This window comes from Poecilia formosa, unplaced genomic scaffold (assembly GCF_000485575.1).
Source record: "Poecilia formosa unplaced genomic scaffold, Poecilia_formosa-5.1.2 Scaffold33, whole genome shotgun sequence".
NCBI lineage: Eukaryota > Metazoa > Chordata > Actinopteri > Cyprinodontiformes > Poeciliidae > Poecilia > Poecilia formosa.
Window position 1 is genome coordinate 493,335 of NW_006799972.1, and position 13,548 is coordinate 506,882.

Below are 13,548 nucleotides of genomic sequence, written 5' to 3' on the forward strand. Positions count from 1 at the left end.
ATTAATGTATTTAATTAAATTATAAAATATTTAAAAAATAATTATTGAATTAAGTAAAGATTAATTTAATTTATTTAAATCAATTCATTCAATAAATTATTGTATATTGTACACAATTATTTGTGTGTAATAATTCTGTGTTTATTATTTTCACTTCTTTTACCGAGTTACTGAAACGTACAGAGAACTTTTTAATTGCATTATAACTTATAAAAACACAAACAGATTCTCTGTATTATAATTTTTCCAGGTTTTATAAATTTCAAGCCTTTTCAAGGTAAAAATCAAACTATTCCAGGACCAAACTTTGGAGATAAAAACACACAAAAAAAGACAGTTTCATCCAGCATGATGTCATTTATTACTGTTCTTTCATTGTGTCAGTATTCTGCATCCTGCAGCAGGAATAAGGAAAATCCAAATGTAACTAATTTTATGTTTTGAAGTGTCTCATTCAGCCTGAACAGCTGACTGGTGTGAGAACACTAAAAAAACATTTCAGTAACGTTTAACTACGTAGCAGCCTGTAATTCAATCACACAGATCAATAACTCAATGAGCCATTTGGAATAACCAATATTCAAAATAAAATTAGAAAATGTCCTTGCAATTTGTTTTGGAAGTTAGCAAACAGAAATAATTTTGGTGATTCTAAATCAAGAAAAGTTTAAGTCTGATTTAACTTCAAATATTAGAAATATTAGAAAATCCGACGTCAGATTGACTTCATTAGAAAACCACAGTTTGAATTTCAGCCAGTTTCTGTGACTTTATGCAGAATTCAAACACTTTCAAACTTTGAAGACACCAAACTAAAATTCAAGTTTTTAAAGCGCCTGCATTTGATTTTTTTGTGTTTGTAGTTTTCACAGAACCGTTCTGAAGTGTGTGAAACTTTTCGTTCCGTCTGACTCAGCAGCACCAGAGGAAAAGGACCGGGCCTCTAGCAGACAAACACATTAATGTTCCTCATTCTGCTGATCAGAGAAACAACGAATATTTCTCAGTTGGTTTCCTGTCTGCAGAGTCATCGTCTACGACGTCGAGGGCGTCAAAATCATTTTCATTTTGGGCCGGGTTAAAAACCTGAACGCTCTTAAAGGGCCAGGATGTATTGATACTTTAAACTGGTAAAGTATCAATAAATAACTGTTTCAGCATTCAATTAAAATTAAATAATACTGATTGGTCTCTCTGTTTTTTCACGACAAATTTTGCTGGATGATAAATTGAGCTTATTGTGATAAATGACAACATTGTTTTGAGAACATTTTCAAGTAATAAAATAGGAATAATTGCATAAAAATGCAAGAAAAGATTATAAAACGCCAATAAACTTTTAATTCTGATGAACATTTAAACACTGGAACTGGAAGGCATTTAAAATATTCAAAATAAATATAGAAAACACCAAATAAAATAAATTAAGTCTATGTAAGCAAAATTATCTTTCAAAAAAAGTGATAGTTGAGACCAAACACCAGATGGAAGATTTTTATCAGATTTTTGGTAAAAAGAGAGAAAAACAATAAATCAAGCAAATTAAAATTATTGCATTTCTTTCCTTTTATCGTGCGATTAATTGATTTACTGTTTATCATGACAGGCCTAATTGTTTTTCTGGTTTTTTTTATTCAAAACCACAGATTTTGTGTTGCTAATTTAGAAGTATTTGCAAGGAATTTTTACAATATTTTCAATAATGTTTAAACTTTTCATTACTCGCTGTGTCAGTTATATGACACTAAGTAAACTGAGGCAGCAGTGACTGCCTAATGTTTCTGCAGTAAAATCAGAAGAAATGTGTAGATTTGTTGATTTGTGAAAAACTGGAAGGACTTACTGATGTGATCTGGAGTCTAGAGGGCCACATAAAAAGCTACGGCGGGCCACATTTGGCCCCCGGGCCTCGAGTTTGACACATGCGGTCTACAGCTTTCTCCTTTGAAATTCACTCAGGTCAAGAAAGTAGCAGTCAGTTAAAGCTGACAAAGTTTCACCGTTTACCTGATGGTGGTGCATGTATGTGTTCAGTTAATGTGTGTCTGTATAAAAGCAGGGAAAGGGAGAAGTGAAGCTGAAAGGTGAAGTGAAAGTAAACGGCACAGGTACTTCCCTGAGCCAGATCAGGTCACAGTATCATGTTACTTCTGTTTGTGAGCCGTTAATTGCTGCAGATTAGCAGTGAGCTTAAACAAGCGTGTGGAGGAGGAATTTGATCCTTACTTGAGGCCGGGAAGGTCTCGAACAGAGGCAGAGATCTCTGACGCTTCTGGACACAGCTTCTCCACCAGCTCCAGAGGTCCCCACAGAGACTTGCTGAACCCCAGGAAGGACTTCTTCACTGGGAAAGCAAAGAGAAATAAACCAATGAGAGGAAAATCCGCTGGGGAGGGTAGAAATGTCCAGGGATTCCCAAACTTTTCCATGCCAAACGCCACTAGCTTCCAGCCAGGAAGCCCCTTTTAAGACCCACAGACAGTCAAACTACGTGAACTGTTAGAATTTATTTTAGAGCTGGACGATATGGCTAAAAAATTTATCACAATATAAGCATTTCATATCAGTCAATATCAATATTGATTAGTTTTCTGTTTTAAATCACATATCATTTCCTGTTTTATCCAGTTTTCACGCCACGCCGTTGTTGTTTTTTTATTTTTAAGCAGTTATGAAGCAGAGTGGTGAAACCTTAAACTGCTGCTGCGCCAGTTACTCAGCAGGTTGTTGCTAGGTAACCAAAGAATGAGTGAGCTAGTTGTTGCTAGGTAACCAAAGAATGAGAGAGGTAGTCATTGCTAGGTAACCAAAGAATGAGAGAGCTAGTTGATTTCACCAACTTTGCTTAGTTGGCTGTTGAGCGGCTAAAGTCTTTCCTCTGCCTAAATCTCCCAGAATGCTGTGTGGTTCTGGATCAGACTTCTGTAAAATTATTGATTATTCTATCAGGCATATCATCTATCGATACTGATCACTTGTCCATCGTGTTATTGATTTATTGTCCAGCCCTTCTGGTCAGTAATTTTTCATTTCGTTTAATGCTGCCTCATACTTTGTGATTTCAGTTTGCCATGAGTTCTGTTTAACAAAATATTATCGGGTATATCATGATTTCTGTTCATGTCATAATATACACCCAACGACAAGACACTGTTTTTATTATAAAAATGTGTAATATTTTAAATTAATCACAGATCAAAAGTTGGCGCTGGCTCTGCTAGTTTAAGGAGCAAAGCAGCTTGATCAATTTGACTGGCAGCCAATGAGAAATGTGAGAATGGCAAAAAAACATTTATTTATTTAATTTAATAATCACTTATTATTGATTGGAATAGCGATTAGATGTTCCAAAACGTGTTTTTTTGTTGCCTTCTGTCCAACGTTCTGCGTTCCCACTGTGAAAAACCGCGGCCTCGCCCACACACAGCTCTGAGTCCCTCTACAGGCCGCTGCCTCGCTCACCTCGGAGGCCGTGCTTCAGGCAGTGCTCCATGACCACGAAGAACTGCTGCAGAGGCGGGTAGTCCGAGTCCAGCGTCCGGCCGAAGCTCAGAGCCGACTCGATCAGGCCTTTGATGCTGAGCTTCGCCATGTTCAGCAGGTTGGCTCGCTCCATGGCCATCGGGTCACGCATCGCTGTGGAGGAAACGATCCGCAGTTTAGATATACAGCTCTAGAAAAACTAAGAGCCACTGCACTGAGCCTCATTGAAAACCTCCTGGTTATTCCACCAAACATCGGTTTCTGAACTCTTCCTGAGTTAAAACATTGGTTTTGTTGTTTCTAAATGAATATAAACTTGTTTTCTTTGCATTTGACGTCTGAAAGCTCTGCATATTTTCTTATTTTCACCATTTCTCATTTTCTGCAAATAAAAACAATTTTTTTGCTTTGAATTTCAGAGACATGTTGTCAGTAGTTTATAGAATAAAAAAAAAACAATGTTCATTTTACTCATATACATGTAAAAAGTAAAATTAGAGAAACCGATCGTTTTAAGCGGACTCTTCATTTTCTCGAGAGCTGCATGTTCGGTTACATTTTACTATTCAAAATTTATTACGATATATGAATAACATCAAGTTTGGTCTGGTTATCAGAGCAACTAAACACTGGAATCAAGTAACAATAGAACTACTTTAACATATTTTTACCCAAGTAGAAGTAGAAAGAAGCCATCCAAGAAATTACTCAAATAAGAGTAAAAAAGTATTTGGTAAAAAAAAAAAGTCTACTCAAGTATTGAGTAACTAATCAAATTCTCAACCATTTAGTATTTAAATAATACATGATAAGATTGGCCAAAACATAAATTTAAATGGAAATTACATCAATTTATACAAGTAACAAAAAATAATAAAATAAGGCAGACATTTTTTCCAAATCAGTTTCTTTCAATATAAAACTTATGACTTTTTAATAAAAACTGCAGGTGTGTCTGTGTCTGGTCAACCTTTGGTTTAAACACGTTTGTTTTTCATTCAGTGGGTAGAAAATCCAGAAATTTTACGCAAGAGTAGCACTACTTTAACATATTTTACTGAAGTAAAGGTAAAAAGTGTAGTAAAAATACTCCTAAAAGTAAATTCTTGCAAAGAAGTAACTCATGTAAATGTAACTAGTTATCACCCAATTCTGCCAAGATCTAAAAACGAAACATTTTGAAAATGTAAAAAATATTTAAAGTTTACTTGGTGAGATACCAGAGAAAGATTAGGACTGTGCTGCCCCTCCCCTACTTACTGCTGCTTGCTTCAACCTCTGGGACTGAACGAATTTATACTCAACAAAAACAGATTTATCTACATCGTAAGAGAATATCCTGAACTGCCCTTTAAAAGCACACCATCGTTTCCTGTCCCAGTTTGAGGAAACATTTATGTAACGTTTTGATCAGCAGCATGATGATTTTGTTTTCCAGTGAAACCTTCAGGGCCTCACCGCAAAAACACAAAACCCTGCCAAGTAGTTTTGCTCTAGTTTCAACTGCAAACATTTTAATACACTGCTAGCTTAAAATCTTAGCTTTTAATATGGGAAAAATGTCTTGTTCCACTGGCAGATTGTTACATTTATAACTGCAACCGTCTCATAAATATTAAAGAATTATTGACTTAAAACAAAAAGCTTTTTATAAATTAGTTTTGTCTTATTTCAATGGTTCTGAGATATCTGAACTGGAAATTAGACCAAAGATACTTGGTCAGATTGTGTGATTTTGCAGTGGAGACAGTGTGCCGCGCTTTTAAACGCTCCATGTTTGGAAATGTGAGTTAATGTGTAGCTAAACACACCAGAGGACTGAGCAAAGTCAGGAGACGCTGTTGCAGCAACACATTGGCCTGCAGGCAGCAAGGCTGTGATTTTTTACAAGGAAAAATTATCAGAGGTCAGAACAGAGAAGCTGCTGGAAGCTTTGGGCACAAAAACTAACATGAATTTGTGGAAACAACATTCATAAATATGCAGCTGCAGGTGAAATGGCAAGATTTAGACCAATGTTTATACCTAAACACAACAAGAAAGGGTCTAGACTTTAAAACTTATGTTCGCCCTCCAGTCTCACCAAGCCTGAGCTGTTTAGCAACAAAGAACAAGGCATAAAAAATTATTACTAGATCTGCAAAGACTTAAAGACTAGTAACTAGAATTAAAACAAACAAAAACAAGAGAAGTCAAAAGCCACAATGTTCCCCCCCCCCCAACCTTCATTTCAAGGTTAGGCACTACTTTGTGTTGGTCTGTCAAATAAAACTTCAACAAAGTACACTGAAGAAAATACTACTTCCTCAAAGTACTGTCTGCAACTTGTTGGTGTTAAATAAAAATACAATTTAATTCGGGAATAAATCAGTTAATTGCATGATAAATTAAAATCAGCTTAATAGCTTCCATTTGCATGATTTATTGTTTCTCTTCTTACCAGGATATGCAGGGTTTCCCCAGTGTATGAAAAGTCTGGCGGGCCACCAGGCTTCATTTGGGCCCCACCAGGCTTAGTATTGTTTATTTATTAAATTTTTTTTTTAATGTTTGCATTTATACAATTTTATAGTTGGTGTTCAGGTATTAATCTTATTATCAAGTGATATTTTCAAATTTCCTGTCAATTTTAAACTATTTTTAACTCAAAAACACATTGAGCCGCTGGATGGATGACTGGCAACCGCCACAACCACCAGGCTGACCAAGTTATCTGGGAGAAACCTTGACATGGATGACAAACGGCTTCAGCCTGGTGCATTTCTCCATAATTTTGTTTACAAATGCTTCATAATGAATTTTATTTGCCGTTTCTGTTGTGTTGTTTATTCATTTTAGATGTTTAAAATGTCTTCCAGTTCCAGTGTTAAACATTCATTAGAATTTAAAGTTTATTGATCTTTGAGAACGTGTTCTTGCATTTTTATGCCTTTATATTATATTCATTGAAAATGGTCTCAAAACAACAACATTATCGTTTATCGCAATAACTTTTGGGATAATTTACCGTAACATGTTTAAGTAACATGCAAAACATGAAGGGAATTGAAACCAAATTAATATTTACTCGATACAAAATAAATAAATAAATAGAAGATTTTTATCAACGTCATTTGATTTGATTCATTTTGAAAGCAAGTTTGTGGTGAAGATGGTGACAGCCAGCAGGTTCAATTTAGCTCAGAGTGGGAGTGAAAGAGGTGCGGCTGCTGCAGTAGTTATGAGGGTTTTGTAGTTTAAACAGCTGAATGACACAGCGTGAAGTGTGTTAACCCCAAGAGACGGCATTTCTGAACGCATCATGTGAGGCCTCGGGGCAAACGGAGCAGGATGCATGAGACCAGCACTGATGTGTGAAACATCAAGTGGTCTGTGGAGGTCACGGCCGGGCCCAAGAAATATGCAAGTTAAGCGGCTGCTTATGGTCCCCCACGCCACCAGGAGGCCTCCAAGAGCACCAATTAAAAATAACATTGAATTATACAAACTGAATGCTACTAAACATGGAAAAAACATTTTCTGGATTGCTTTTATAGTTGTTATACAAATAATGATCAATATATTCCTGCTGCCACTGTTGGAGAAATTTAAGATTTCAAACTTGTTAACTTGCTTAATATCAGTTTCATGTTTATCAGTTGATGTTACTTTCCAATAGTTAAAATAATATGGCACACTTAAATAGCAGTCTGAATTTCAAAATTCAAATATTTTTATTTCAGTTTGTTGTAAGGTTAAAATCAATCACCATAATTACACTGGCATGATGCAAGCTAATTACAAGTTATGCTAGTAACAGCAGAGAAGTTTAGGAATGATGAAGCATCTGGTCCTGATTTTTTGGTATATGGGGCTAAATCCTCGTAAAAGTGCGGGGCTGGATCGCGGACAGGGTAAAAAGATGGCAGAGTTTAATTGATCGGTTTGGATCGGGCAGATCCAACTGACTGATGAACCAGCGCTGATGTCTCTGCAGATGTGGACCAGGAGGAATTTGTGAGGCTGTGCACACCCACTTCACTCCAGTGGGTGAAACGCTCGTAATTAGTCATTTAATTTCATTTATTATGTGGTTATTGGGGCCAGTCAGTGGTTTTTGTCATTAAGGAGAAAAAGTTAGATGCGTTCATCTGGTTTATGTGTGATGGGATTCACGGTTCATCTAGGTGATTAACTGAACCACATTTAAAAAATGCATCTGAATAACCTATGTTAATATGATTATAACAACGGGTAAAAATAGTACAAGACAGATTTTTCTTTTTATGCCATCAGTCAAAATGATGGACAACTAAAATGTCTAGCACGACCTCTGATGGGGCCTCAAATGAAAATCTGCTCAGGGCCCCAAAAAGGTTTGGGTCGGCTCTGGTGATGATGAAAACTAGACAGGAGAGAGATGTGCCACAATTTCATTTAGCACAGCCCCATAATGCATACTGTACCTTGGACAGTCCAGTCACCTGGAAGGGAAGTCCTGTGTTCCGACACTTTTGGAAGGACGTGAATGCTTCCTGAAATGGTCTCTGATGCTTTCCTGGCTAAAGCGAAGATAGGAGCCTGCCATCGCCCGTCTCCCACGCCACCTCCACCTCTCCCTGTGCTGCTGTTCGCCTTGTCCCCTGCACCTGATTTCTCCTCCTGTAGCCTGAGGATCCCGAACACCTGGCCTTTCTCCTTGCTGCTGTCCGCCTCGTTCAGAGCCAGGTCGTGCTCCGCGGCAGCAGATGCCATGTTCAAGGGAATATTATCAAAGCTAGCTGAGCTCCGTGATGTAAAAAACACACAAAATTATCCAGCTTCTTCACTTAGTTAGCTAGCGATTTAGGTGAGCATAGCAACAAAATGTCCGGGATCCCACCAGTTAAGTGATGACATTGGTTTAACCAACATGAATTAAAAAAAATAAAAAAAAATCAGCTCCCCACAAAAGTTACACCGCTCCCGGGCGTCAAATAATCCTGAGTTTACCTACATGATGAGCGCTAAAACCTGCTGTCACGGCGCAGCAAACAGGTCCGCACAAAAGGTTCCTTTCCCGTACATCTCGGAGGTGTACAGATTTGTTTACAGCTAACCAAACCGACAGTTGGCGTCTCCCCGGTCCAGCAGCTGCGCCCTGTGAGGAGGCGGCGTCAGGAGGCCCACGAAGCTCACAAAAGGCAGCAAGCAGCACTACGTCATCATTTATAGGCTGCCGCCGAGCTGCTGCCCCCTGCTGCCGGAGGTGGGAACTGCAGGGAGGGCGCTGCTTCAACATGAAGCTTTCACACATTAATTATTAAAGCTCCACTCAGGTTTTACTCCGTAGGGTTTTCAATCAACTTCAGGTATTAAAACTATAATTTCTTTAGTTAGAAACATAGACCTTATAAAGGTTTTCAGGACGTACTCTCCCAAAAATATTTAATATACATAGCAACTATTAAAAAAAGACACTTCCCTCACTGTCTTCTATTACAATCAGACTTCTCTTGTTTTAAAGCATTTAAAAATACCCAAAAATATTCTGGTATATTTTGGTTCAATATTTTTGACAGGAAATTTGCTAATTTCCTTTCAACTTTAAACATTTTCAAATCACATATGATTTAAAAATGTTTAGAGATGAAATTTGAAAATATGACTTGGTAATTTTGTGTTATTGAAGGACATTATTAACAATGCCTAAACTTTGTTGCATTTAGGTATTAGGTCTATTAAAATCTATTAGGTCTTAAAAAAATCTTAAAATATGCTATAAGTTCTTAAAAAAATGTTATATAGCCAATAATACTAGCCTTTTTTTAAGACTATGAAATCTTAAAAATGTTAAAACATAAAAAACACAATTATACATGTATACATAATCTAAAATGTGCTAGAGCGCAAAATTGCACAGTGGCAGCAAACAATATGTTACCACCTGGTATGACGTTTGTTGTTATGAATTATCACACCGTTAAAAATTCAAATTAAGAAACTATGTACATGATTCCTTTTGAATTACACAGTAGATGATTAACTATAGCAGAAATTATGGGTGATCATTGCTTGACTCTTCATCATGTGTTGGTATTTTGCACCATAAAAATATAAAAACAAATTATGAAACAAGAAATAAACATTACCTTTTGTCAAATTCCATCATCAAAATCATCAAGCCAATATACATAAACTATTCTGATTAATGTTCCAGTTTTATTAATCAAGTCAACTCCAAACAGGTGGATTTCAAGCCTTGATTTACAGGAACTCAGGGTTTCGGCAGTTTTGCAGTTTTCTGGGAGTTTGGATTGTAAAAACTGAATGCTGCTTCTCCATGTTTGGTTCTGGTTCTGGAGATGCAGAGCAGAACCAGAACCAGAACCAGAACCAGAACCAGAACCAGAAGACCTCAGCAACAACAGCAGATCTTTAATGTATTTTGGTGTTAAGCCGTTCAGTGATTTATAAACTAACAACAGTACAGAGGATGTTTCATTGCTGTCTTTAAAATTAAAAATGCACCGTAATAGTAAAACATGCTGTAGTGGATGTTGACCGTCATGGCTGTTTTTCAGCAAGGTCAGAGTTTTAAACGTTGGGCCTACCTTGACTGTAAGCCAGGCGCTCCATGCTCTCGCTGTGAGTGATGCCCCAGCGATGGAGGCTCTGGGGGGAGTACATGCTGAGCGGGGCGCTCCTCCGTCTCCCTAAGAGACGTCCTCAAAATGGTTCGTTCTGCAGTGGACTGTGAAGACTAAGCCAGACAGGAAGGTTCAGCTGTTCGTCTGATATCCAGGTGACCCGATGCTCTGCACTGTGGAGGATTTTGGTTTTGCAATCCAGTTTGGCCAGACTTGATGTGCTCAGCATGGATGGATCTGCACGAAAAAAACATTGATCTAAAAAAATCACAGGCTGGAATAAAATGAGCCTCAATGCAGATTTGAATAACACTGGCTTGTCTGGACTTATGCTGATTGATATAATGTGACAAGATCTGGAATAAACTAAGAGTCCACTGCACTGAATCCCATTGAAAACCTCCTGGTTATTCCACCAAATACCGATTTGTGAACTCTTCCTGAGTTAAAACATTTGTATTGTTGTCTGTAAATGAATGTGAACTTGTTTTCTTTGCATTATTTGAGGTCTGAAAGCTCTGCATCTTTTTTTTATTTTCTGCAAATAAAAACTAATTTTTTTGCTTTGAATTTCAAAGACATGTTGTCAGTAGTTCATGAAATAAAAGAACTATGTTCATTTTACTCAAGCATTTACTTATAGAGTAAAATCAGAGAAACTGATAATTTTAACTGGACTCTTAATTTTTTCCAGAGCTGTATAAAATTAAAAATCCAGTTTCATGCCTGCAGAGAGAAATGCTTAATTAATAAATGCATCTACTATGATTTTATAACTGAAAAAATGTGACTAAATACTGAATTTCTAGTTAATAGGCTGCTATTGTTCAAAGTTACAGAAGTCTTTCTGTATTTTGTCGATATTGCCTTACCCCAAAAACACACATCTTTCAACATAATGCCCCTGTTCTTAAAACAGGAGAATAATTTCAAATAAATCACAAACAAAAAACTTCCAGAATGTAAATATTTCTTACCTTTTCTTTTCATAATAACCCAATGAGCTACTATTGCCATGAAATGGCTGAAACCCTTCGATCTTCCCAGTAAAGTATAGCATTACAGAGGAAGCGCAGCGTTACTCTTCCTCTGCTGTGGTTTTCCTGTTTCTCCCTCTAATCTCTTCGGACTGACCAGAGATCATATGACCAGCTCAGCAGCCCTTTAGCTGCTGCTGTACTGCCTGAATCAATTTCCAAAACAAACATTTTAAAATATTTCATTCATTCTAAGTCGTAATATACGAGACTGTATATATTTATTGTAAATTTTGACAAACCTTTTCTTTACATTTACATAATCAGATGGACCAAATTTAAAGTGGAATTTTTGATATTTTAAGGACAAAAATTACAATAATTCATATAAGTAACAAAATATTTTTTCCCCAATTCAGTTTCTTTAAAAAAAAAACTTATAAAATTTTAACAAAAAACTGCAGGTGTGTGTCTGGTTAATTTTTAGTTGAAATATATTTGTTTTAGAGTAGAAATATTTCATAATAAAATTACTCAAGTAAAAGTTAAAAGAACAACAAATTACTCAGGTAAATGTGAGTAATGTATATATATGTATAATGGCAATTTATAAATTGCCATTATAAATATGAATGAAATCACTAAAAGATCCCTTAAAAATGCCACAAACCCAAAAAGTAAACACTACATAACTGTTATAACTGTTACTCCTTGTAACCTGAAAAACAAAGAGAAAATTGGAATAAATAAATACATATTTCAGATTGTAAGCATATGTAATACATACAATAACTAAAGGTTAAATTCATGATTTCCTCTTAAGCCTGAGCACTGGCACTGCTATTTGAAAATATTCCACACTATATCATAATATAAATGCTTTTTGTTAAAAAACATAATAATAATGGCATAGTTATTTAGTCATATATTCACACATTTTTATGTTTAGATTTTTATGCAGATACTAATCCATTGAAGTAACTTGTTATTATCTCATTGTGGCGCTTTTGGACTCATTTCTGAACCACACCTAGCATCCCATTACTCACCAACAAACTGCATGAAATCCCAGATCAGCCTCCTTTATAAAGACGGATAAACCAGCCAATCACTGAGCTGTCCACGAGATGTTTTATTTTTTCCACCAATGAATACAGGATGCTGTTTCATCGTAGTATTACCATTCACTGTGCAGAAATCCTGCAGACAGTGCTACTATTCAAAACACATGATGTTATCATAATTATGGTTTACATAAGGAACACATTTTAGCTAAACTTAAATAATATGACCCAGCGATTTTGTCAACTTCTTGTTTAATGCTAACACATCCTAACGTAACTGAATACATGTGCATTCCTGCATCTCACCTCAAAATGAAGAAACACAGCAGTAATCGTCATTTAGCTTGTATGAAATCTGTCCAGCAGCTGAGGATGAAGGAGGTAATCAGCAGCTCTCAGATGTCCCAGAGTGTGGATAAACTTCCATCTGTCCATGTACGGCTGCAGGCAGAGAGCTGGTACATGCTCCGGAGATATCACCGACAGAAACCACAACCATCACCCGACACGGCACCCAATGACAAGAGGCAGGAGGCTGGGAGAGGGGAGGGGTTCGGGATAAACAGGAGGAGGGATGGAGGCTGGTAGGGGGAGAAATGAAGCAAAGAGGTGATGGGAGACACGTAGACTTAGAGAAAACACAGAACAGGAAAAACAGCAAGTGACATTTACTTCTTCACGTATGGAAAGTCACAGGTTAGCAGGATGTTTGAATGAATGTAGAAAATGATGAATGAAAACGCCACACCCATGACCAACCAATCAGTGAAGAGAACGAGGAGGCGGGACTTGTGAAAGCAGCAACGTGATTGGCTCGTTTTGAAGTGAATGACTATGCGGATAACAGCGCTGCTGGAAAATGATCTGAATAAAAACCAGTATTCCCAGTGAGAAAAGGGCTGCAGAGACGTTTGATGCTGGAAGTGTGAATCATTTGAATCAAGCTGGTATTAATTTTACACACTTCTGTTCATGCGAAATGCATTTTTAATGGCGGTATTATGGTGTTATTCCATCTTTTGTGTCAGTTCCTTTATGAAAAAAGCATCCCCTCATCATGATCCTGCCAACACCGTGTTTTGTTACGTAGATTGTATTTCAGGGAAACATGAAGATTTAGTTTTCCTTCACAAAGCAGCAAATTGTAACATTTTAGTCACATTAGATCACTTTTGCTGCATCCCAGCTTGTGACTGGAGTTGGTTAGTAACTAGTTACATTTACTCAGTTACACTTACTTGAGTAACCTTTTGGGTAAAATGTAATTTTAGGAGTATTTTTTTTTACTATGCTATGCTTTCTATTTGAGTAATTTTACTACTCTTACTTCAGTAAAATGTCTGGATTCTCTATCCACAGTCTGTTCTTCACAGATTGAAGAACAAACAATTGCTTTAACCAAAAACGATGTATATA

The 13,548-nt window shown here is 36.7% G+C and overlaps 1 protein-coding gene across 1 annotated transcript in view; it reads right to left on the minus strand.

Annotated features, from left to right (window-relative positions):
- The window catches only part of rufy2 (RUN and FYVE domain containing 2), a 25,548-nt gene extending 16,897 nt beyond the window's left edge, over positions 1-8,651 (minus strand). Inside the window, 3 exon segments of the mRNA XM_007549787.2 lie at positions 2,227-2,344; positions 3,463-3,636; positions 7,929-8,651. Coding sequence (XP_007549849.1) covers positions 2,227-2,344; positions 3,463-3,636; positions 7,929-8,217 — 581 coding nt within the window. The 5' untranslated portion in view covers positions 8,218-8,651.
- Positions 8,652-13,548: the final 4,897 nt, after the last annotated feature.